Genomic DNA, 26,409 nt, shown 5'->3' with positions numbered 1-26,409 from the left:
AGCTAATACGTTTCTTAAGCAATTTTAATCAAACGTGACATATGATTTTAACTAGTTTTAATATTATTTTTACACCTCAAAATTTCTGGGTATTTATATTTATTTTATTGGTCGCTGATTTGAAATCCAACTATCCACACGTCATTTGACAACCAACAAGTGATTGACGTGACGATTTTGATTTCTTCCACAACGAAATTTCTTTTTGCCGATTGTGTCCGTGAAATACGACGAAAAATGCAAATACCAAATGAATATGTTTCTACAGCAGAGGATTTTGCAGATCAAGTAAGTCAATATTTAATATACGTAAATTGTGCATTTGGAATATGATTTGTTTTGTAGCCGTACTTTGATATGTCACGTCACCGAACTTATTTTCTTGTTGGCGCTTATTATTGAACGACTAAGAACATTCTGTTTAATATTAAAAATAGTCTTGTTTTGTCCCTGTATCGCTGCCAAGTCCGGATGTGTTATTACATGAATCTGCAGTGTGTAAAATAAAATAATATTGTATGTCACTTCATACTACAAATGTCTTATCCTATATTTTTCGTATATAAACTTTAAAGTATAATTTTATTATCGACAGTACATGCGCAGTATAAAGAAAAAAATATATATAAGGTCTGCAGTAAAATATAAGTAGTATAATGTCGTAAAAGTCCAGTCACCATGTCATGACTGAATAATATGAATGATGTCGTTTGTTCAACTACAAAAACTGAATATAATGCACACACTAGAGATTATACAAAAATTACAAAAAAAGACGTGTGAAGTGAAGTTACTAAAATAACTTCGTAGTTACTAAAAAACTAGTTAGCTTGGTTGTTATTTTGGTAGACATCAATTTGTTGTGATAAATCTGATGACTAATTTTCTATAAACTTAATTAATTCGTCATTGATATTACCCCACTGATATACAAACAACAGCAATATTATTATACCATATATTTGTAATGTATGGGATATTACAGGATTGTAACAAATTTATAAATTAAGTGGTTCACTTGAAATCATCAGTTTTTCTTTACAATAAGAAATTGCAATGTAAGGTTAGAGAACATCTATGGAGCTGCTATTAGCACTATTATAAAATTAAACCTTTTGAGGTAACTTCTGTATTATAATAAAAAAAAGAAATATGAAGTATTGTTGTGCTACTAGCTCTTTATATTTAATTTCATGTACATACAAGAATGCTAGTTTTACAAAAAGAAATCTAACAAGTCTTCCTTTGCAGGGGTAAAGATAGAGAAATAATATTTAAACTATTTAGTTATAAATATATATTTCTGATATGAAAGCTCTATAAGCATAAATCTAAGGGTTTACATACCTTATTTGATTTGAGTGAGGCATCAAGTTCGCCAATAGAGAATTATACACAAGTTCAAAGAAATAATTACCTAATAATTAAACCTAAACACAAATATGCTTACTGTGGTGTTCTTACATATTTGTATTAAATAATAGTTTTAATGATGTCAGTAATATTTTAATTAAGCCTAATAAATGGTGTGAGTTTTAGTTTAGGAATTTGATTGAGTACATATTAGATATGCATTAAATTTTTATTTATTTAGAAATAATACTCCTTACTACTAGCAACAATTCTCCCTGTTCCCCAGATTATCTTCGACAGACATACACTGCATCTGCACATGAATATTTACCACTTTCATAATTCATGTCATAAATTGCCAGGTTGATGCCATACTATGCCATAAGGTGCCAGAGTTTATTAATTTTAATTTTTATGTACCTTTCCTATGAAAATAAAACCTGATAAAAGAATTTGTATTTGATGTTACTATTTTAGTGAATTTCAATCAATGGAAACTACTCACACTACTCTATCTCTATATTGTCCAACATACCTATGGACTGCAATTAGAGCTGAAAATTTGCTAATAGTACTTAAAAATTTAGGACATATTATGGATATGTTACACTGTCAAAATCTAAGGCGCATTTTAAAAGCACCATAGTTCATAAAGTCTGATATTCACCATTTTGCCAATATCCCCACAATCAGGGAAGAAATTGGGAAAACAAACACTAAATAACTAAATAACAAGGCACACCTTGCTATTCATCCGTTCAAACTGACTCAGAAACTTTTAGTCAATAACCTAGCAAAGAGACTAAAAAGGGCAAATGTTCTGGAGCTGGATGAAGGATTTCTATCTAGCTGAAATATAGGGAGTTTGGCCAATGGATAGACATCCTCCCATGCCAATTTCCAACAATTGCTTATAATACTTATATTGATTGCTGATAACCAAATTAAAAAAAAAAAAATTATTATAGGAATAAATGCATTTTACTTTCATTTGAGATTCTTAAAAAAATATCTTTCATTACAAACAGCGTTGCCAGAAACTCCCCCAGAATAAAAATATTTTGCGCGAGTCATGTCATGGTAATGGACTAATTTATAATATGAATAAATACTGAATGTCATGTTACAATCAGAAATGTTATCTGTTAAATTACTACATGTCATAGGTTACAATATATTGCATATAATCGTATATTTGTGTGTGTATTTTTACGTTACTTATAAATATTACCATTACGACATGTCTATAACTGGATCATTTTAGTAATTTTATCGGATAAAACAAGTGTAAGTTGTAAGCAATATTTATAATTTTAATATTTTTCAAATTCAAAAGGAGATCGACATTACGACCGCTAATGTCGTACATGTCGGGCGGGAGTGGGCCTACCGGCTCTCAAAGGTTTACAGTATTATATCTATTTTCAAATATAGAATACTGTAGACTTTCAAAAAGTTTTAATATTTTTTGCAAACAATTATATGTCGTTAAAAAACTTCTTTATTGTCCAATGTGGCACATGGAAGCAGTATACCCAAGATACTAGCAACCCAGAAGATGAATATCCCTCTGAATCACCATGCTCATCTTCTGGACAAAATATATACCAACTCTTGGGTCACCAAACCTCGACTAGCCGCAATGTCTGTCATAAAACATTTTGGCTCTGGACTCCCTGAGTCCAACAGCTCCATGACGCAAAGGATAAAATCCAAAACGGTCTTTGCAGATTCGATACTTGCGCCTCTTTAACGCGCCTGTATTTTCGTAATAAAAGATTAAAATCTACTATATATTATCTAATTAAAATTTATAGTACTACAACATCACTCCGTATCTAACTTTGGACTGCCGTCCATAATTGTACATAGTGACTTGTAAGACGCAATGTTTTATATTAATTCGTGGACCTATTAACTAGGCTACCATTGTAACCGCAAATTGAAAATATTTTAAGAAATTGTAATTTGATAAACAGTTTTTTGGTTTCCTTATCAATCCATAGCGTTCATTCGCGTCTCGTTATACTTAGTCCATTTAATTTTTTCTATGAAGTATGTACTAGTTTATTATTCTTTGGTTATTAACAATAACATTAATAATAGATTACATCAAACGCTAGGATTTGATGATTTTTTTAAAACCATTCATTTCCACGCATTATAAATTACACTAATTAAAAAAAGTATTGTAAAATCGACTATAAGGGTAAGGTTATAAAATAGATTTCTTAAAATTTGTTTAGATATGTTCTGTTTATTATCACTGACCTTTCTGTCATCTAAAACGCCAATTTATGAAATCAAATGTACTAACTTACTACGTCTGTACGTAATTATGACACGTGTTTGAGTAGAGACAGTTCTATACCTACAATATCAAGCACATACATCTACGTTTGTACTTGAATTGTGGACTATCTCTGTAACAATAATTTTACTTAATCGTTCCGGTAATATAACAGTGATAACATAAATCTATAGACACGGTTTCACATACGTATACTTTAAACTTCAGGGTCTTTTTAATATAAATTACAATTTATCAGAGCATTAGCTATATATACTATATATATATTATCGGTTTAAATTATAAACATGTGAAACAATTTTGTGAATCTCATTTATTCATTATATATAGTTAATAAGGAATAATTTTATTCATACAACTTAAAATTACACATATATTTCATGGCGGATTGCTAACTGTCGCACATATTCGTGTAATGTGATTTCACTTTCTAGCAATTCTACATTCACTTTCCTTACGCTTCGTAAATTAGGACACAGATAAAATAAGTATGTTCGAACAAGGTCAGGCCGTGTCACCTTTATTAATTTTCTAAATTATAGAAGCAATTGTTTATGATATCATCAATGAATATTGTTTTAAATTCATAAAGGTTTGTATAAATTTAATACTAGCCAGAACATACTAGGAGTTATTCATGACACAGCGATCGTAACACTTTTGATTTCATTCCAAACTTGATTGGCGAGTGCTTAAAGTTGCGAAAGTGATGTTGTCAGTTAGCACTATTTACATTAGTACTAGTATAAATTCTAGTGAGACTAAATGCAATTCGGTTGTGGGTCTTCGTTAATGGATATATGGGTGTTTTTTTTAATAGGTGATAATGTAATGGTGCGCCCAGCAGCGCTAACTGTTTATGCTGGCAAAGCAGCGGTAAAGAATAATAATATAAACATGTGGTCAAGACAGATAGCCCATCGTGACAAATTAACCAGGATAGCGATGGTTTCCAACTGGAACTGCGTAGAGGTCAACCTAACCTGGTACATCGCTAGCAAATTAGTCATTAGGCAATATTCGTAACTAACAGTCTTTTTCCCTCCGATATACGAATACATGAGAAAACCAAATAGAGAGGCAATCTATGTTCTGTGCGTTTAGTGTAGTAATTAATGCGAAATACGGAGGGGTGGGACAAGCTCTCAAAATGCGGTTGCGGTAGAGACCTAGTAACATGTAGGCGAATTGAAAATCTAGGTTTAAGAGAGAGAAAGACATGAACTTCTTAGCATTTCATGGATCTACCGAGCGCGTTTGCCCTTTCTGCTACAAGACGGATTTATAGCAGAAAGGAAAACTCCGAGAAGTTCCCGGGCTTTGTGACCCGGGTGTAGGTTTAAGAAGCCCTCCGAGCTAGCTAGCCCGACTTATGTCAACACTCACCTTCCATGCTCGTGTTTCTCTCCCTTCCCAGCCAAATCTCGTAGGAGCCTGCTAGTACAGTTTTAGATACACGTTCTAGTATAGAACTTACTTCAGTTCTAGACATGCTCTTCTAAAAGATCTTTTAGAAGATTATACATTAAAAATCGATGAAACTCCAGTTAAAAATATATTAAATGCTCATATAAATGTTTTGTACTTTGATGTTAACTGTACTGTCCGATTTAAAGCTACAACTCATTCTCTACCGTTTAAAAGTTACAACTCTTTGTGTTATGTCCTTGGTTATCGTAATTATTCAATTTGTACTCTGTCATTATTTCTAATCCTCTTATTGTGCCAACTACATTATTAAGGAAACATTAGACTTTTTTGTACAGATCTTTTTAATATAACACCAGTAATATGATCATGCGGTAACATTTTAGGACTACAGTCAACCCTCCTATAACGCGGTACTCTCAGAACGCGGTTTCCATATAACGCGGAGCTAAAATTGCGACAGCCCTCCTATAACGCGGTACTCTTACAGCGCGGTTTCCGTTCAACAACGTCCCATCAGTTCTTTCCGTGCACCCAATGAATGGTTTTAACTGGATATGTTTATATCAGCGTGGTTCACGGGTGGGTGGTTCTCCTCATGCGCTATCTTCCACTTCTATTAACTAAATAGTTTCGCATCGACAGCGTGCCATGCGTGTGTGTGTCTAACGAAACTGTAACATGAAAGATATATATGTGATCTTTTGACTACATTGTCGCGTGAACTATAGAAAAACTACGTTCTGCTTATGTCTTAGCCGCTTAAAACCAATGTGAAGATCAACCAAGTGAGGAAGACATTTTGCCCATTAAAAGAAGGCGAGTTAGGCGACTCATATCTGACAGTGAGGATTGTTGAAAGATTACATCATTTTACAAAAGTCTTTCTTTTGTTTTTGTTGGAAAACAGTTTTTTAGTTTAGTTTTTGTTTCATTTTTTTCATCATTTCTTTTTATTGAATTGAAGAGTTCATACTCTTCAATTCAATAAAAATAATTTATAATTTATCTTGTCTTTTGTATTTATTGGTCTCCATATAACGCGGTACGAATGATGTGATTTGTACTTATTCTGAGTCTCTTATAGCGCGGTTTCCATACAACGCGGTAGACGGTTTCCATAGAACGCGCTACGAATTAGCCTGGTTTGTATGGTTAAATCCGAGTTTCTTATAGCGCGGTTTCCATACAACGCGGTACGCACTCACCGCGTTATAGGAGGGTTGACTGTACATCATGTCTCTTATGCTGTTGTTTCAATTCTAATTGTACACTAAAAAAAGTACTTATTAAGAGCTGAAATAGGTGGGACTGAGGAACCTATACAGACGACTTTGTACTGTATACCTCGACGAAAATTAGTTTTTTTATTAAAAGATTTTTCCACACACTTGCTCGTAAAGTGGATCTAATTTCACCGGTTTTCGATATATAAAGCAGCTCATAAAACACACGTGCGTTATAAACGCAAATAGTGAAGTTATATTCTATAATCCTATTTGCTATATTTTGTTTTATTAAGTTTCGAACTGACCACCGCGCGACGCCACAAGTAGGCAGCGCGCCTACTGTTACTTTGAAAAAAGTAACAGTGTGCATCCCAGTTTTATGGTTGAGTTTATGTTGGAAAAAATCGTCTGATATACGTGTATTTGTGAGGGAAGTTACCTCCGAACTTCTCACGTTAACAGAGTAACTATAGTGGTGTTCAAGTAAATAACGTAGAATAAGATAAACAAAATATATTTCTAATCAAAATAAAATAATATAAAAACACATTTAATACAATATACAGATAAGTTATAGATACATCAATACGACGACAGACAAGACAACAAAACACACTCTTTTTAAATATTCAAACATACTTCATCTGCCATACCAGCCAGTCTAGACATCGATTGCAAACCTCGTTCTAACAGTATTTAACAGACTCGGCTCTATTATGAATGAAATATTAAATGCGGTCTCGTGTGTTATAACCGTCATAACGCACTTATATCGTAATTATATACCATTAACTTAATTTTTTTTTTCAGGTAATACGTAAGGGCAAAAATGTATTGCCAACAGTGGCGAGGTTATGCCTCATATCGACGTTTCTTGAAGACGGACTTCGTATGTGGTTTCAATGGTCGGAGCAGCGGGACTACATGAACATGTCGTGGGGCTGCGGCGTCTTCCTCGCAACCATGTTTGTGGTAAGCTCCAGTATATTATAAAAGAAATTTGCTATAGTCAAAACCATATATACATATTCTATTAAAAATCGCGCACGAAACAGTTGATAACGTCTTTTTAAAGTATGATAAGCTCCAGTATGAAGGAAAAGAAATGTTGCTGTAGTAAAAAAATACACATTCTGTAAAAATATCGCGCCCAAAACAGTTAAGATCTTTTTAAAGTATATTTTTTTTATACTACTATGGTGGCAAACAAGCATACGGCCCATACCATATTATGTTATCTGACTAATATTATAAATGCGAAATTTTATGGATGGATGTTTGTTACTATTTCACGTAAAAATTATTGAATGAATCATAATGAAACTACAGTAATATAGCTTATGCATAATAACACAAAGACTATAAATTACATGCGGGTAAAACCGCGGGCACTGCTAGTTTAAAATACTTGTTACATAGTTCTGCTATATATGTATAAAATAGATATAAACTGTAATTAATTAATTGAGATGAAAGATATTACAAAATATATTTTAAAAAGGCATATGTCCTCCCATAGACCTTTTTTAAATATCTGGTATACACAAGTAATTGCAGTTATAAATACAAAAAGTTTATTCCTTATTCAACTGAATCATTGGTCTTAACAGATAACAGGATATTTATTGTGAATAACTATCACACCGCGTATTACACTTACAATTCCTTTTTTAATCATAATAATATACCTGGACAATACACTCAGCGCCATCTAGCCTCAAGCTAAACAGAGTTTGTATTATGCGTATTAGACAATTGATATAATATTTAGATACTTTTTTTGTAAATACATACTTATATTCATAGACTTAGCTCAAAAGGATGTTGAGACAAAGAAAGCGATATATATTTAAAAAAAATATTCATAGAAAACACTCAGACCGATACAAACAATCGTACTCATGTGTAGAAATGTTTGTACCGTGCGAGGAATCAAACCCGCGATCATCGGAAGTAAAGCGGTGTGCTAGCCTACTGAGCTACCCTAGACTACTGAGGGCGTCTTTTTGTTCAGTCTTCTCTGGTATTATTGTTGTTCTCATAAATAAAATCAAATTAAATTCTGTCACATGGCGATATGGTAAATAAAATTTTCTACATTGTTTCCTATTTCAGCTAGTGTAAGTGTACAGTAAGTGTGTAAATCGATGTTTTGTACGCACAACCACGTTTCGATTGTTCACGCTCCACATTACACCGCTGTACGTGCCTAATGCAGAACACCCACATCACGCTAAATCATTTTCAAATACCCCTGTAATCCTGTAATATTTCTCTTACTAATATCCCAATTCCTGGCATATATTACACAATACTAAAAACAACAAATTTTTTAGGGAGACTCTTGGCGATTTTCTTTCGAACCGCTCGGTCCTAGAATAGGCTACACTGTTGAGTTATCAAGTATAATTATTATTATACTTATATAGTATTTGTACTAAAAGGAAAAAAGTAATCATAAGAATTTGCCGTTTTGCAACGCCGTTTAGCGAATCACATGAAAAAATATTTCATTACACCTCTATCCGTTTGCATTGACTAGTTATTTTGGTTTATACGTACAGTTGATTAACACTGATTATTGCATTTAATATAGTCGGCTTATCACATTTGTAAATGGACGCTGCTGACCTACAACAGATGATTGCAGTTTATTACCCCAATGTCCGAGTGACTTGACGAATAATTGTTTACTTTCTTAAGAATGCGACTGAACTTGCGATAGTAATTCAATACATGAATAAGACAAATAAGCTATCACCGGTCATTAACCAGGTCGCTCATGGTCAAGGGGACAAAGTCGATGATAGAAATGTAGGCATTTTAAAACGAATATTTTTCATACTGTGTATATGTTTAACTTTTTTTTGCACCAGTTATTATCCACTCAGTACCACCGTATACCACAGTATGCCACTGTTTTAGGTTGACTGGCAGAGATCTCTTCTAGGGATAAGTCCACCTTTGCTCACATTATCTCTAAATTATAATATTTTTGTATTATCTGTGCAATAAAGAATATATATATAATTTTTAGGAATAGGTCTATATTTTTTTTTTATAGATAATAATGGAATGACTCTGTGTATCAGTGGAGGATATTAAGATGAGCATGAGGTTCAGAGTGATCAAGGAACCAGCAATTAATCACCATGATTTTCAGAGGACATAGTATTTTTTTTAAATAGATATTAATGCTATGACTGGCTAGGCACCAGTGAGGATGTTAAGATGAGCATGAGATTAGGTCAGACTAAACAACAAGAATTTAATAATCATGGCTTCCAGGGGGAACCGCGTGAAGGTCGACTTAATATGGAACATGGATGCAGTGTACCGCAGATACTGGCAGCATTATCTCTTTGAATAGCCATAGCTTTATCTGAAAAAAGTAGATAGCTCTCGGGTCATAAGTAACCTCGATAATCCTACCTACTACTACCTATATAAACTTACCGGGTGTTTACTTTTTTTTCAGATAATAAACTTAGTGGGTCAGCTCGGTGGCTGTGTGATGGTGTTAGGAAGACTAAAGGTTGAAATTGCCTGCGGTGTGCTTTTCTTCATAGTTGTACTTCAGGTATGATTTTTATGACTTGAATTATGCATATATTATGGGTTGTATGAAAGCGAGGACCGTAGTTTATGGATAAGCAATGTAGGTGTATATGTACATGTAATATAGAACACTAATTGTGCTCGGGAGTTCCAGCGCGAGTATGGTGACCGTCATACAAGAAAAATAAATAAAACATCTACAAGAAGCAATCTAATATATAATAAAATTACTTATGTTAGGCGTATTTTTCTCAGTTTTCTTTAGCTTATATGGTGACGCATACTTAACTATACGTACATATAATTAGAGAACATATGTGTTCTGTATACATTGAGAATATATGTGAACTCTGTGATATCTTAATTTCACACATCATTACATATAAAATCTTAATAATAAATGTGCCTGTATTTATTATTAAGATTTTATATGTACAGATAATATTGTGTAATAAATAGTAACTCTAGAAAACTAATATGTCATTAGTACTTACTTTACTGCAATTGCGTACCACTAAAAAATATGCAGTGTTCATTAATTTTTTAATAATTAAAATTTTAAAAAATTACCATTTTCAGACATTTGCATACAGTATACTATGGGACTTACAGTTCCTACTAAGGAACTTGGCACTCATCGGTGCGCTGTTGTTAGTCCTGGCCGAAGCACGAGGTGCTGAAGGACGCAGTCTTTTCGCGGGCGTGCCCAGCCTCGGCGAGAACAAGCCCAAGACTTACTTGCAGTTGGCTGGCAGGATACTGCTCGCGTTTATGTTTATCACGCTCTTGAGATTTGAAGTCACATTTATACAGGTTAGTTTTAGAAATTATTGCTGTATTTGGTCTACCATAGCGATAAACATGCTCTACCAGAGGCAGACTGTAAAAAGTCATGTGCGTGGGTATCTCAGTCTCGCCTATTTCAGCCGCCAAGCACCTACGTAAACTGTATTTGTTTTAGGGTATATATTAGGCAGTGAAATTACAAAATAAGAGGCATGACATGTTAGTCCTCTGGCAATAGGTATATGTGGTTTCACAGTATCAGTAGGGATGTCACAGGATAACATGATATCCGTAATGCTGTATCGTTACCATCAGATGTACTGTCAGATTATTATTTCACTTACATAAAAAAAAAAAGATGAGAATGAGAAAAGAAGAGACAGCCATATGTTAGTGTGTTCGGAGTTTCTTCTGTTAAGGACCTCTTAAGATTCTGCCTCTTCTATTATAAACTAGTCCAACAATAAACTGTTAGAATATGGCGCGATTTAATTATTACATTCCTTATTACAACTTTAATATTATTAAATTGTGTTAAAAAAAGTGACTTCTATTATGATAAAATTAGATATTTATTTGACGACGAGTAAACCTACCTAAATACTACATAAGAAAATATCTCAAAAACTCTACAGGTCAAATATTTTCTTTGTAAAATAGTTAAAAACATAGTAAAAAAAATGTGCGTTTTAAATATGTTTACTGCCAGCATTTGTTTTCTTTACGTTCAATAAAAGAATCAGCTCTAGTTAATCGGCTGCTATCCTATCATTGGTCTGAAAAAAAAACAATGTTTATCTCACACGTCAGTCTTAAATGTACTGTTAAATGAGCTATCATTGCAGAGTCATTCACCGGAAAATCGTTCCGACGTAGACACCTACAAATCGGTACACGTCGAGGTCGACATTATCGTGTCCGCGTCACAAAGTTCATTAATATTTATGAATATTTTATCGTTAAATGTATGCTTTTTAAATATTGCGATATCTTTATTTAGCCCAAGTTCGCGATCACTGCATTCACTTGTTCCACCCAATCTTTATTTTTAGTCAGTTTTCTTATCTTTGCAGTAACAAAAAAGTAGTAGGGCATTGTTAGTATATCATCAATAATTTCTAAACCGATACAGGCTTTGTAAAAGTCGTGTGTTTGTGTCTCATAGACCCCTCACCCCAATTCCAAGCCTCAGCACATCTACAAAGCAACATTATTGTAGATGTGTTTGGGTTCAAGAAATTATAAGATCTTACTGCGAAAATAAATGCGAAAGTTTGTGGGTCTGAATTTTGATGGAACTTTGCAGTAATATAGCTTATACATCTGAATAACACCTAGGCTCAACTAGATTGGATGTGTAACACCTTAATCCTTCGAAATAGAAACTCACGAGTGGTGAATCACATGGTAACAAAATGTCCATGATTATGTGTATAGGCGACTGTAATTATACAGAGTGTCCCAGAACTTAACGTCAATCCGAAACGAAGTGATAGGATTGGTTGTAAACATCATGAGAAAAATGAAAAAAAAATATATATTCATTTCAATATATATTCAATTCAATATATATATTTTCAAATTATGGGCATTTAAGGAAATCCTAGAAATCTGGTCAGACTGTAATCATTTTTCGGTTTTTGTGGTTATTTTTTTTTATTTTTGTTCATTTAGACTTTGTAACCGTAACCCTAAATTTCTAGAACCACAGTCAAAAATTGTCCAAAGTTTTCTCGAATTAAGACTATTTGTTAAACTATGAATTTAAATTTCTGAACCACACTATTTCAGAACTATAGGTCACTAATGAGTAAATGAAATATAGGTATAGAATATTTTCCTGTACTTGATTGCAATATAGTTTGTGTATTCTGTAAATAAAACCGTGTAAAGGTTTATTTATGCTTGGACATTGAACGACGTAATGTAGAGACCTATTGAACGACCTAATGTCGTCTGCATTTACGCATCCTTTACGATATTATGTCAAACATGAACAGAGATGTTAAATCCCTCGAAATAGTAATGGTTAATTGGGCAGGGTACATCAACGTCCCTGACTTCATACACATCACACTATCCTCAACTGTCGCTGTTTTTGTTTATATTATCTTAGGATTGCTTGAAAGTAATTGTCAAACATTTTATGCAGAAAATCTATTTTATTTGTTAAACTACATATTTGGTCTCTTTAAAAAAGTATATTTATTTGTTTGTTCCGTTTGTTAGTTTCATAATTAGTTAAAGTTTCATAATTTGAAAGATTGTCTTCAGATAGATGATATGGATATGTTTATAATTCTATGGTATTATAGATGATATAATAGAATTATTGAAGCTCTATTACGACTAAGCTATAAGTAATTTGGGAAATATACACGTTTTTGCGACTCGTCATTGTAAACTTGTGTTTGATTACTTGCAGATCGTCCAAGACTTACTGGGCAGTATACTGATGATCCTGGTGACGGTGGGCTACCGCACCAAGCTGTCGGCGCTGATGCTCGTCCTGGTGCTTACAGTCCTCAATCTGTACCACAACGCGTGGTGGGCAGTGCCCTCGTACAAACCTCTTAGGGACTTCCTCAAATATGACTTCTTCCAGGTAATTTTATCTACTAATTTTATTTTAGCCATTAATTAATTGCATAATTGAGAATAATTTGTAAAATGTTTCAAACCAAACGAACTGTATTACTAACTTTTCAAAAGTTGTTAAAATTATCTTCATAACTCTTGCCTGACGGATATGAGCTTAGTCTTAGGGTACCAATAGACTTAACTCATCATATATCCATCCCAGTTGGAATGGTAATTGATCGAAGGCGATGTTATAAATGCTAATAAAAAGAAATAAGTTTTCAATCCATATCATTCATAATGAGCTAATTCGTAATGGAATTGGATGGATATTCTCATTTTCTTCATTAGGACACAGCAGTGGGAATCACAGCACGAACATATTTGTAAATTAAATTTTCTTTCTTGATAGAATAGAATAGAAAATCATTTATTCAAATAAACTTAATTTAAGCACTTTTGAATAGTCATAACAATTTGTTTTTTATCTACCACTCGTTCGGAAAGCTGTCTCATCACAAGAAGAACGAGCAAGAAACTTGTGTGTTGCTCTTTTAAATAATCCTTGTAAGTTTACATTTACAAGTCGAAACGTGTGAATACAAACTACCAACAAGCACTAATTTTTTGGGTCAAATATAATCATGCAATAAGATTAAATCAGTCGTAGTGATAAGAGCAGACCAGTCCCTACAAGCAGCACTCGTTCACGAGTATGACGGATGAGCCAGCCATCACTGCGCTCGACCATATTTTAGGGAGCCCATTGACCCGGCCCACCACGCCGCCACATGTCTGGACATTTTAGTGAGCATGACTACTCATTCCACACGACCACGTCACAGCTACAAAAATTACTATATGGTAGTTACAGTATTCGCACTTTACATAAGGATGCATGCGGCAATCAATACAAAAGCCGCTACGCTATCATATATCAAGAAAGCAGTATGAAAATTAAAATTATAACGTTGTCCGCAAATAAACTTATTCTTGCTATATATTGCTATCATCTATAAATTCATCTATCTTATAATAGGCTTTTTTTACATAACATTTGTTTAATATAAGATTTGAATTGCCTCTCTGTAAGATTTAGCGTAGACTCTGGCAGTTTATTATAGAATCTTACGCAATTACCATAAAATGAATTACTAACTTTGTGTAGACGGCATTTCGGTAAAATTAGCTTATTTTTATTGCGTAAGTTTCTACTTGTACAGTCTTTAAGTTTCTTGAAACTATCTAAGTTTTTCCTTGTATACATAATATTTTCATAAATGTACTGTGAGGCAACGGTGAGGATATTTGATTGTTTAAAGCATTGACGTAATGACTCTCTAGAACCCATACCATAAATAGAACGTATGGCTCTCTTTTGTAAAATAAATATAGTATTTATATCGGCAGCTTTACCCCATAGCAGTATGCCATATGACATAATGCTATGGAAATAACTAAAATATACAAGTTTTGCCGTCGCCACGTCTGTTAATTGCCTTATCCTTCTAATTGCATAAGCAGCAGAACTAAGTCTACTGCCTAATTTTGAAATATGGGGCCCCCATTGTAACTTCGAGTCCACTGTTATTCCTAAAAAAAACTGTATCATTAACAAAATTTACTATTTCATCATTAAGCAATAGCTGCGTATTTACTTGTTTTACATTAGGCAGCGTGAATTTAATGCACTTAGTTTTGTTGGAGTTCAATAATAGATTATTACATGTGAACCAATTTAGTATAGCAGAGATAGCATAATTTACATCGTCTAATTGATTACATTGGCGACCAATTTTAAACACTAACGAAGTATCATCCGCAAATAACACTATGTCTGCAACTTTCTCTACCATGTAGGGAAGGTCATTTATATAAATTAAAAAGAGAAATGGGCCTAATATTGAACCTTGAGGAACGCCCATTTTTATATTAGTTCCCTTAGACTTTACACCATCAATATCTACAGTTTGCACCCTATCCTCTAGATAAGTTTTCATTAGACTTAGGTCATTATCTCTAATACCATAGTGTTTGAGCTTGTACAAAAGTGTTTCATGATCTACGCAATCAAACGCCTTCGACAAGTCACAAAAAACGCCGAGAGCATCCTGTGATTTTTCCCATGATTCGAATATATGTGTAATAAGCGCTACACCTGCATCAGTAGTAGACTTGCCGGCAGTGAAACCATATTGCTGACTGTGAAGCAGTCCGTTATCCCTGAAGTATTTTAACATTTGGTTAAACATAATCTTTTCAAATACTTTACTTAGAACTGGCAAAATAGAAATTGGTCTATAGTTGCCTAGCTCAAATCTATCTCCAGATTTAAAGAGTGGAATTAATTTGCTAAATTTCATTAATTGAGGAAACACGCCATTATCAACACATTTATTGAAAATAGTAGCTAGATAAGGAGCAACAATATCTATGAATGAACTAACTACTTTAACTGACATGTCCCAGAGATCTTCCGTATTTTTTAAATTTAACTGTTTGAATATTTTTATGACATGAAAAGGGCTGACATGTGAAAATTTAAATGTTAAAGAGCAAGGGCTGACATTAGCCTCCAGTAATGTTTTTGCCCGAATTGGAGATGAGTCTAGAGAAGATGTAATATCAATTGGAATATTAGCAAAAAAATCTTGAAAAATATGAACTATATCTTTTGTTGCTGTTATTAACTTATTGTCATAATTTAATGAGAATTGATTGCAGGCTTTTTCAGACCGTCCAGTTTCTTTGTGTATAATTCCCCAGATGGTCTTAATTTTGTCAGAGGACTGATTAATTTGTTTATTTATAAAATTAGATTTAGCTGCAATACAAACTTGTTTGAAAATTTTAGAGTAATTTCTCACATAAGTTGTAAATTTGTCATCAAATCTATATTTTTTTTGATCATATAAATCAAATAAAATGTTTCTACTTTTAAGTATTCCTACTGTTGCCCATTCTGTAAATTTAGATTTAACACAATATTTTCTTTTCTTGAAAATATTCTGGTATTCTTTTGACAAAAGACTAATTAACTTGGTGTAAAGAATATCAGGATTATTAAGACTGACAGATTGTAACTCTAAGTCTAATTTATATTTAACCGTGCTTTTGTATTTATTAATATTGTAAGCATTTATTTGTCTTTTTGATCTTTTATTATTGGTATTTTTTTTAGTCTGATTACTAAACTTAACAACTTGACCACAGTGATCCGAAGGAAGTTTATTTATTATTAATTTTTCAATATACTCACAGTTACAAAAAACATTGTCAAGACAAGTAGCAGTCGTAGCGGTTACACGAGTGGGTTCCTGAAAGACATTACTCAAATTAAAAGACTGAAATAAACTAATAATTTTTGTACATGTGGGTGTATCACAAAGAATATCAACGTTAAAATCACCACACACAATGATTTTTTTACTGCTATTAAATACTTTTTTTAATATATCCTCCATCACCTCTTCAAATACATTATAATCACTATTAGGAGGCCTATAAACACATATAAGTATATAATTATCTAGTTCTATACATGAGATTTCTGTACAACACTCAATAGAAAGTCTAACAATGTCAGCACGTTCCTTTACTTTAATATTATTTCTTGCAATTATCATAGACCCACCTCTGTTAACTGACTTTATATTGAAGCAGCTGACAACATTATAATTATTTAAACTGAACATCATATTGCTTTCTTTAAGCCAATGTTCAGTGAAACAGATAATGTCAATATTGTATTTTTCCAAAAATAATTGTATAATTAATTCACTGCCGGGAAGACTTTGTATGTTCTGATGAGCAATTACCTGCAAATAAGAATAGAAAATACTTTATTCAAATAAACTCAAATTTAATTAGTTTTGAATGGTCATACTTATTTTTTAAATCTCCCGGCAAAAGAAAACCAAAAAACTTGCGTGTTGCTTTATTAAATAATTGTTGTAATTTTATATTTTTAAGTCGAAATCTGTGAATACAAATTTAAATATGTTTTAGACGCTATCCGTGATCGGTGGTCTGCTGATGATAGTGTACTTGGGGCCGGGCGGCGTCAGTATGGACGAGCAAAAGAAAAAGTGGTAGGAGCGGCCGCGGCACGGCCCGCGCCTGCGCAGAGACTCTTGAAATTTACGCTAAGATTTGTTATGTGGTGCGAAAGAAGCGGACAATTATCATCAGTGCCCAAACAAAACTAGTCGGCGACAGAATTACAATCACTGTTTCTTATTTCAACCTCTTGTGCGATTTACTGTTATGTAAATTCTATTATATAAGGGTGAGGTCGCACTGCAAATTTTCACCACGTCATTTTTTCTAACCAATGCGGTAATACGATAAGGAAATGAATTAAACATTCAAGATTTTTTTTTAATATATATAATAATAGAAACGCGGCGAGTTGAAAATTCGCAGTGCGTATATACTCTCTATACTCTTACTCATAAAACCTCCTACAACTGTTTTGTCATATTCTTTCTGATTAATATAATAGTTTGAAAGAAAACGACAACACAGTTTGATTAATAAAAAAAAAATTATTTGACGTTTTTATTATAAGAGAGCGTAATAAAATAAAATTATCGCAATTGTTGATTTTATTTTCATATATTTATATTTTTGTTACTAAATTGAATATGCCTGTGATTGTTGTGAAAGTAATTATATATAACATAAATCTGTCGTCATTTTAGATTTTATAAAATATTTAAATGTTTGTCAATTTTGTATAATTCTGCCAAGACAACGTGGTTGGGAGTTGTATACATACATTGAAATTATGTTTGTTTACTCTTATATCTGCATCTTCCAGATTCCACATCTCTAAAATCATAAGAACTATTGAGACTGTCCTATTTATATAAGTAAATTTTAATACTTAAACAGTAATTGTGAATTCTGACGCTTTCTATATAAATATTTTCAGCACACATCTACCGCATGTTACGTTGTGAAATATATCATTATCTCGTATGAATTGCTTTCCTCCTCCCCACATATAAGTGATATTAGTGGAATGTTATATTTTGTATGAAGTGTATGTTGGACCGGTGTTGTGGCGCAATAGCTTTAGAATTAAGAGAAAATTCTGTACGGGCTCCCCGTGGGCATAGACAACTGGTAAACACAATTATTAAAAATATATATGTTTGTCTATTTGATATTTTATTACTGCTGCAAATTAAAATAAAAATGAGCCTTGTTTATAGAAGCTTAGAGAAAAAAATTAGTTTACCTTCACATATTTACGGCAGCACCACTATTATTAAAGCAACCACTGTGCTCATAAAAATCTCAATTCATTGGACGTTAATTGAATAAATTTATTTCCTGTTTACCACTTGCCTTAGTTCTTTGATGCTAATGGTCAGCGAAATTAACAAAATTGGACAAGAGCTATCTTTATATATTGTTAAAATAGCGTGTTTTTGTAAAAATAAAAATAATAATATAGTTAGTGACGTGTAAGACCATTGAAAATGTGACTATAGAAAGTAAAGTGTCTGGAGCGTTGCAGGGCCGCCACCAATCGGTCCTTACGGAATTAATGTTTCATTCCGAATTATTTCTACCTGTTGTGATGTCAATGTAAATATATATTTTGTACTTATTGACGAAACCAACTGTAACTGTATGGACTCTGAATGTTATGAGATTTATGACCATAGATATGAAATATATAGAGATAAATTAATTCCAGTAGCCTTAAGTGAAATTAGGCTATCATCACAAATTTTATTTGAAGGTTAATTTTTATTTTTATTATATCCAATTTAATCTTTACACATCAAAGTATTTCGAAGACAAATATTTTTATAGTATTTTTTCTATTTAATATTAATTTGGCCATAGATAATTTTTGCATTCCTAAGTAACACGATTTTGTTCTGAATAAATTTTACATAATAATTTATGTTTTATTTCTGTAACCAGTCAGTAGTAAATTTATATATTTTTAGAAAGTTATTCTTTAAATCTGTACCTGGGAGTAGAATATCAAATGCCATAATTTTCTAATTGTATAAGACAAAACAACATCTTTTTATATAACATATATTTGTAAAATATATTTAATAATAAATAATTTAACAACTGCATACTATGTAAATATTTTGTGCGTCCTATTGCTCTGTGGCTTTAACCTGCTCTTTGTCCTTATCATCTATGTATTTGAACACTTTATTCGCTAACTGCCTGTACTTCTCTGCGTGTATGCTGTCTGGGAGGGCATATATGGCTGGTTTCCCACTGTTTATACAGTCTGACATATTCTGATCAGCCTCAAAGCTTTCAATTATCTCTAACCTCATCTGCTCTGCGGTTTTCTTTGTTTCATTGCCAAAAACGTAATTGACGGTACCACATTTTGTACATAATGCATGAGACATGTTCTCCACCATGCCGATGATGGGAACTTTCAACTTTTCAAACATATTCACACCTCTTTTCGTGACTTGTAGAGCCGCCGACTGGGGAGTCGTCACTATTAATGCTCCTGTAAACAAGCTTATCAATTTAAATATGTACCTGCATAATAATAGTTAATCTATCTTCACGCTAGATAAGGAGGTTGGGTAGACAGATCACAATTTAATATATATGATACCTTAGTCGTCAGATATAGCAACATATATTAGTATATACCACCGGGTGTCATAAATACGTTTTTTAAACTCTATAAAGATAGTTATGTACAAAGGCAATAGTTGCAACTGGGGGGGATGGGGATTGTTACTAATGTGAACTAATAAGTTAATTGCAATTATTAGGTTGAATACCGAGAGACTCGCATGTAAACCATTTTCGTAAATTGCCATTTGCCAAGATAGCCTAACAGACAGACTTTATGCTCATTTTATCATCTTCCACTGGTGCCCCGCCAGCATAAACCTTTAGCGCAGGCGGGTGCATGAGTCTATTATCATCTATAAAAAACAGTACAGGACGACAAAGCCTGTTTTCCATTACAGGTGCATTAAAAAAATGCTCAACACAAAGACTAAAATTTTGTTAGTTATATTACAACATATTTTATTAAGTATGTAATTCAGCACATACCATCTATTGGGAGATTCTGCGCAAGAGATAAATGTGTATCCCCTGTGCCGGGAGGCGTGTCAACTACGAGGCAATCTAGTGGACCCCACGCCACATGCCGTGTCAGCCTGTCCAAAGCTTGCATCACCATTAAACCGCGCCACACTACAGCATTCTCTCCAGATACTAGCAAACCCATTGACATACTGAAATTGTATATATATTTTATATAGCATAACAATAGTATGGTGCTTGTACCTTATTACACTGGCAGAACACCAGTGGAGGATGAGATGAGCATGAGGTCAGGTCAGTTAGCCCATTGTGACAAATTCACCAGGAATCACAAAGGTTTTCCGAGAGGAAACGCATGGATGTCAACCTGACATGGTACATTGCAAGCTATGTGTTCATAAGTCCACATTACTGACAATCCCTTTCCCCCTTGTTCCTATATATTATAACTATTAGAATATTGTATATCACTATGAAGGGATGATAATGTGATATTTATTTATTTATTTATTTATTTATTAACACTTTATTGCACCAGAAAGACAAACAATTAAATAAAGAACAAACAAGTAATAAGTAATAAGGTACAATAGGCGGTCTTATCGCTTAAGCAATCTCTTCCAGACAACCTTTGGGTAGAGGAGAGAAGACAGAAAGTGGTAGATGGCGCAAGAATGGACTAGAGAAATATAAAAGGCATATTAATACTAAATAATATATATAATATATATAATATAATATAGTAATAATTTACATATACTACTTACATACATATATACATATATATATATATAATACAATTTATATACATACATACACACAAATATTATATACAAATACAAAACACACAGGAGTGTTTATTTTGTATTTGTATATAAGTAAATTATTGAATAAGAGTAATTATGTAACACGCAATTTCGAATGAGCTAACTGGATGAAGACTGACAGATCAAGAAAAGTTTAGTTGGAGAGATAGTAACATTTAACAGAGTTTTTGAAAACGGACAGTGATGGTGCGCTACGAATAGAGAATGGAAGTGAGTTCCACAAACGAATAGCTAGTACAGAAAAGGATTTAGTATAGAATGAGGATGTATGGATAGGGGTTTTTAAACTGAGGTTTGTAGCACTGCGTAGCCCATGACTTTGTGCCTCACCGAGAAATAAGAATCTTTCTTTAAGGTAGTGAGGAGTAGTGGGTTTAAAAAGAATGGAGTAGAGAAGAGAAAGAATATGCCAATCACGGCGAAGGCGAATAGGAAGCCACTTGAGCTGTGAACGATAATGAGAAATGTGGTCATATTTACGAAGTCCAAATATGAACCTGATACATATATTTTGGAGACGCTCAAGTTTGTTTAATTGGTCTTCGGTGAGGTCTAGATAGCATATGTCAGCGTAATCAAGGACAGGAAGGAGTAGGGTATGCGCAAGCGAAATTTTGGTATCAATCGGCAAAAAGAAGCCTAGACGCCTCAGTGAAGCTGCAGCAGCAAAAAATTTACGGCTAACCTCAGCGATCTGCACTGACCAAGAGAGGGTCCTGTCGAAGTGGATGCCCAGATTTTTGACGCTGTCGCTATAGTCAATGCATACTCCGTCCAATACTATTCGAGGAAGAGAACCCCAGTTTATTCTTGTAATGTACCGAGAGCTGCCTATGATGATAGACTGAGTTTTAGAGGCATTCAGGACAAGACCAAACGATTTACACCAGTTTGATATGTGAACTAGATCAGCATTAATTGTATGAATAGCAGTATCAATGTCATTCAGCGGAGCCTGCGTATAGATCTGAAGATCATCTGCATAAAGGTGGTAGGAGGAATGAAGTTTACCAGTAATAGAATTAATAAATAAAGCGAAGAGAAGTGGGGATAAGACGCCACCCTGAGGAACGCCGGCAGTCGTTTGACACCACGACGAAAGTGTATTGTCAATACGGACACATTGCCGGCGCCCATACAGGTAACTCTGAAACCAGTCGGTTACCATTGGAGATATGTTGATTGAGCGCATGCAAGCCAATAGGATGTCGATATCGATTTTGTTAAAAGCATTACTGAAGTCCAGCAGTGTAAGGACTGTCAGTTGCGAATTATCCATACCGTGCCGAACGTCATCTGTGATTTTTACAAGAGCAGTGGTAGTACTATGGCCAGGTCGGAAGCCTGATTGGAGAGGGTTCAGAAGGTCATTACTTATAAGGAATTTGTTGAGTTGACCATGGACAAGACGTTCAAGTGCTTTGGAAAGGAAGGGAAGGATTGAGATAGGACGATAATCGGAAAAAGAAGACGGCTTACATTTTTTAGGAAGAGGAATAATGTGGGCATCTTTCCAAATGGAAGGAAAGATACTTAAGGATAGGGAATTGTTGAAAATTAAAGTGATTGTAGGAAGGACGATATCAAGGATAAGGTAAACCATAGTACGACCAATGCCATCAGTACCCATAGCATCAGAATTTATTGATAGCAAGCTCTTCTCAACATCACAATTGGTAACTGGACTAAAGAAGAAAGATGGATAATCAGGGGTTGGTGTAGTAGAAAGGAGGTTTATTGTATTAGCTTTAATATTGTTATCAAAAATAACAGAAGAACAGAAATGCCTATTAAGGTTGTCAATATCGACATTGAAGAAAGTGGATTCAGAATTTTTATTCATACCAACCCCTAGAGATTTGAGAAATTTCCAGACTTTAGCCGGATCACCATTCTCGACAGATTTATGAATGTGGCGACGTTGTGCCTCTCTACACACCTTATTGCAATGATTTCTAGCCTTAATGTACTGGTCTCGATATCTATCGGGATTAATTTTAAATTTTGCTTTTGCCTTATTCTTTTTAGTCTGGATTGCTCTAATTTCTTTCGTTAACCAAGGCGCAGGTAGATGTTTCACTCGAACAGGTCGAACCGGAGCATGACGATCATATAGCTTAGTGACAATTTTGTTGAACATATCCACCTGATCTTCGACAGAAGTAGCATCCTGAACTGCAGTCCAATCCGTATCCACGGCATCTTTACGTAAACGGTCCAAGTCGATGGCACCAAAATTACGCTCCATGAGAATTTTATGTTTACGTTTAGGAGTTCTTATTCTAAAGGATAGGAAAATGAGATCGTGGAAAGAGAAGGCATCAGCAGTATATTGACCATGTCTTGTGACATGATCAGGAGAGGAAACGAGGATAAGGTCTAAAAGTGAAGGTTTACAACTAGGAAAGTAGTGGGTAGCTTGAAGGGGCAGGATAGTAAGATTACAAGCATTGGCTACAGATCGTAGGGAATTAGAGCGGTAATCGTTTTTAAGGAGACACGTGTTAAAGTCACCCATGATTACAGTATGCTCATAGGATGGGATCAAATTTTCTAAGAGGTATTCTAAAGAAGAGAAATAATCAACTGTAGGAGAAGGACTATAGAAAACACCGAGAAGAATTTTGGAGTGGGAAAGAGTGACTTCAGTGAAGAGGTATTCAGCTTCATTGGAAGGGTTACTACTATTAGAGCAGGAAATAAGTTTGAAGGGAATTTCTGTACGCAGGTAAATAGCCACACCACCACCACCCTTACCAGTGCGGTCATTCCGAATAAGAACAAACCCTGGCAACGAGTAACAAGAGGAAGGGAGACAGGGCTTCAGCCAAGACTCAGAGACAAGAACAGCGTGGACATTACTTACATTAAAGGATGCCAGCATATCTGGGAAATGAGCTGGAATGCTTTGTGCATTAATATGCACGATATTGAAATTTCTTGGTACGTTGGCGAACTCTTTATGTAAAATTTCGTCTAGAGGAATTGGTAAACTGTAGAAACTAGAATTTGCAGAAGAGGAAGTAGAGAGAGAGTGAAAGCTTTCATCTTGCATGTTAGACATAATTATGTGTACAATTAAATACTGATTTATAAATATAATAATATATAACCAAATATAATATAATAATAATAAAAATATATATACTAGAGTATAACAGAGATAGAGCTTCTACCCGCCAGTTAAATGAAATATATGAACACATCTAAATTGTAACAAACTGTTACACACAATAAAAGTATATAGCAAATTTCATACAATAGAAAATACAATTATTAATATGGAGAAAAAAAAAACAAAAAAATGGTAAAGCAACATTAACCAAAAGAAAAATATTAGGTAAAAAATAAGGAATACAGTCGCTCAATAGAACATATAAAAAAAAAAGTAAAAATAATATACTGCAAAATTCACTATCCACACTTACAGTGCAGAGGGAGCCACTGTACTATGATCTATATTGCTAAATGTAAAGAAATGATATGACAAATAACAACTGACTTAAAAAAGAAATGTCAAAAATAAGACTCACTGATCTGAGATGATACATGTCAGATCTGTGCTATAAAAATCTTTGAATTGATTGTATTGGTGAAACAAAAATTTATTTTGAAGGTGGAAAACAAACGATTATATTATTGCGTTACCCAGATTCAGTCATTATTATATTATATACTCTTATTATATCCAGAATGGAAAACTTGTGGAATACCACAAGGGGACACTTGAAATAAATATAATTATTTATTAATCCTACAAATTTCATGAGTCTCCTCAACTTTTTAAACAATCTTATAGACTGTTTGTAACATAGTTTAAGATGTATGTATGTATATGTTATTCAATATATCGAAACAAAAAGTCAACGGCACGCGGTGTTCCCAGGCGGTCACCCATCCAAGTACTAACCGCGCCCGATGTTGCTTAACTTCGGTGATCAGACGAGAACTGGTGTTTTCAACATGGTATGGACGTTGGCAACAGCAAGTCTAAATATTATGTACTTATGGAATATTTGTAATGTCTGCAACTGTATAAATATATTTCTATTATTAGTAGGTAAATAATATTTACTTTATTAAACTTATATTGTCTGCCTAACTTAATTTCACTAGGTTAAATGAGTGTCATCATCACTATATTTAAACAAAACTGTCTCTTATATAGTAACATTGTATATTATAGTATATGTATCTTAACAATTCCTTACCATTTGACACCATAGTTCAATATGGGTTCTATAAGATTATCATCATTTAACATGGGTTCCCCTGTGATATTCATCATTAGTGGTACTGAGGGACCAAAGACATCTGCATCTAAGAGTCCTATCTCCTTATCAGGCTCTATCACCTTCATTGCACATGCGAGATTCACTAAAACACCAAACCAAAACTTAAACTATATTTTTCTGGGTGGTGCAGCTAAGGCAATTTGTTCACTGGTGAGGTAATGGAGTGGTTGGTTTTAGGGTACAATGGGACTGACATGTACTTAGAAGGTACAAAAGTCCCTAAATTTAAAAAGAAATAAAAAAAAACTATATTTTTCTCATTTAATACCACAGTTTAGCTTTAGTTTTACTTTTTATGTTCACTAACTGCAGGATGGCACCAAAAAAGGTGTCAACCTTACAACTACCTATTTTTTTTACTAGATGAATGAATTATATTTTAGAATACACATACCAGCTGTGGTTGTTTTTCCGACGCCTCCTTTACCAGATGCAACCAATATTATACTTTTAACGCCAGGTAGAGCCTTCTTCTCCGGCAGCCCGCGAGCCATAACCTTTGCTTTGTGTTCGCTGAGATCATTATTAGTGCTTTTATAACGTATAGTGTTTACGATCGGTAAATTCTGAAAGCAAAACGTCCACTAACAATACTATTTTCGACATTAACTTTTTTACGTTTTGGTCTCAATATTAGTAGACGACGTAAAATGGAAATATTATGCGTATATTTTACATGATTGATGTTGGAGATCAAAAGGTGACCGTTCAGTCTCTGTATCACTTTTTGTATTATCATCGTATATATGCCACTTTATATTTAAATCTATAAGTGTATGAAAATGTCAACTTTGTCAACAAAAGCACCAGACCACTCGGTATAATAAATAATGCTTGTGATCGTGAAAAGATAAAATAAAATTGAAAACAAGAATAACAAACAAAATGTGACAAATTCAGTTCTGCGAAATTGATTGATCAACGACAATATCAATCACCTGACAGTGACGTTAACAATTGTTTCAGGTGTTTGGAAACAG

At 33.6% G+C, this 26,409-nt stretch overlaps 2 protein-coding genes and 1 non-coding gene across 3 annotated transcripts; 1 reads left to right on the top strand and 2 right to left on the bottom strand.

The window, feature by feature from the left end:
* The first annotated feature begins 1 nt into the window (after window position 1).
* On the top strand, window positions 2-19,094 carry LOC131850335 (surfeit locus protein 4 homolog). Its single transcript, XM_059200536.1, has 6 exons — window positions 2-288; window positions 7,132-7,293; window positions 9,800-9,901; window positions 10,459-10,692; window positions 13,091-13,270; window positions 17,254-19,094. The coding sequence occupies exons 1-6, from the start codon at window positions 238-240 to the stop codon at window positions 17,338-17,340; spliced, it is 816 nt and encodes a 271-aa protein (XP_059056519.1). The 5' UTR covers window positions 2-237; the 3' UTR covers window positions 17,341-19,094.
* On the bottom strand, window positions 18,394-26,302 carry LOC131850334 (iron-sulfur protein NUBPL). The gene is made up of 5 exons (XM_059200534.1): window positions 26,106-26,302; window positions 25,824-25,995; window positions 25,346-25,511; window positions 20,314-20,498; window positions 18,394-19,750 (listed from the first exon to the last, which is right to left on the bottom strand). Exons 1-5 carry the CDS (start codon window positions 26,166-26,168, stop codon window positions 19,377-19,379), a joined length of 960 nt encoding a protein of 319 aa, XP_059056517.1. The 5' UTR covers window positions 26,169-26,302; the 3' UTR covers window positions 18,394-19,376.
* LOC131850374 (5S ribosomal RNA) lies at window positions 24,996-25,114 on the bottom strand. Its single transcript, XR_009357833.1, has one exon. It is a non-coding gene; the product is annotated as a 5S ribosomal RNA (ribosomal RNA).
* Window positions 26,303-26,409: the final 107 nt, after the last annotated feature.

Source organism: Achroia grisella, unplaced genomic scaffold (assembly GCF_030625045.1).
Source record: "Achroia grisella isolate CSIRO2021 unplaced genomic scaffold, CSIRO_AGI_Agris_v1 utg754, whole genome shotgun sequence".
Classification (NCBI taxonomy): Eukaryota; Metazoa; Arthropoda; class Insecta; order Lepidoptera; family Pyralidae; genus Achroia; species Achroia grisella.
Note: the sequence above shows the minus strand (reverse complement) of the source record. Positions and strands in the feature narration are given on the sequence as shown.

Excerpts from the sequence above, each read along its gene's own strand:
- LOC131850335 (XM_059200536.1), top strand. The coding sequence starts at position 238 with ATGCAAATACCAAATGAATATGTTTCTACAGCAGAGGATTTTGCAGAT. Across the intron at positions 289-7,131 it reads CAGAGGATTTTGCAGATCAA|GTAATACGTAAGGGCAAAAA; the intron begins GTAAGTCAATAT and ends TTTTTTTTTCAG. Across the intron at positions 13,271-17,253 it reads TCAAATATGACTTCTTCCAG|ACGCTATCCGTGATCGGTGG; the intron begins GTAATTTTATCT and ends AATATGTTTTAG.
- LOC131850334 (XM_059200534.1), bottom strand. The coding sequence starts at position 26,168 with ATGATAATACAAAAAGTGATACAGAGACTGAACGGTCACCTTTTGATC. Across the intron at positions 25,996-26,105 it reads TGATCTCCAACATCAATCAT|AATTTACCGATCGTAAACAC; the intron begins GTAAAATATACG and ends TTTTGCTTTCAG. Across the intron at positions 20,499-25,345 it reads TTGAACTATGGTGTCAAATG|TATGTCAATGGGTTTGCTAG; the intron begins GTAAGGAATTGT and ends ATACAATTTCAG.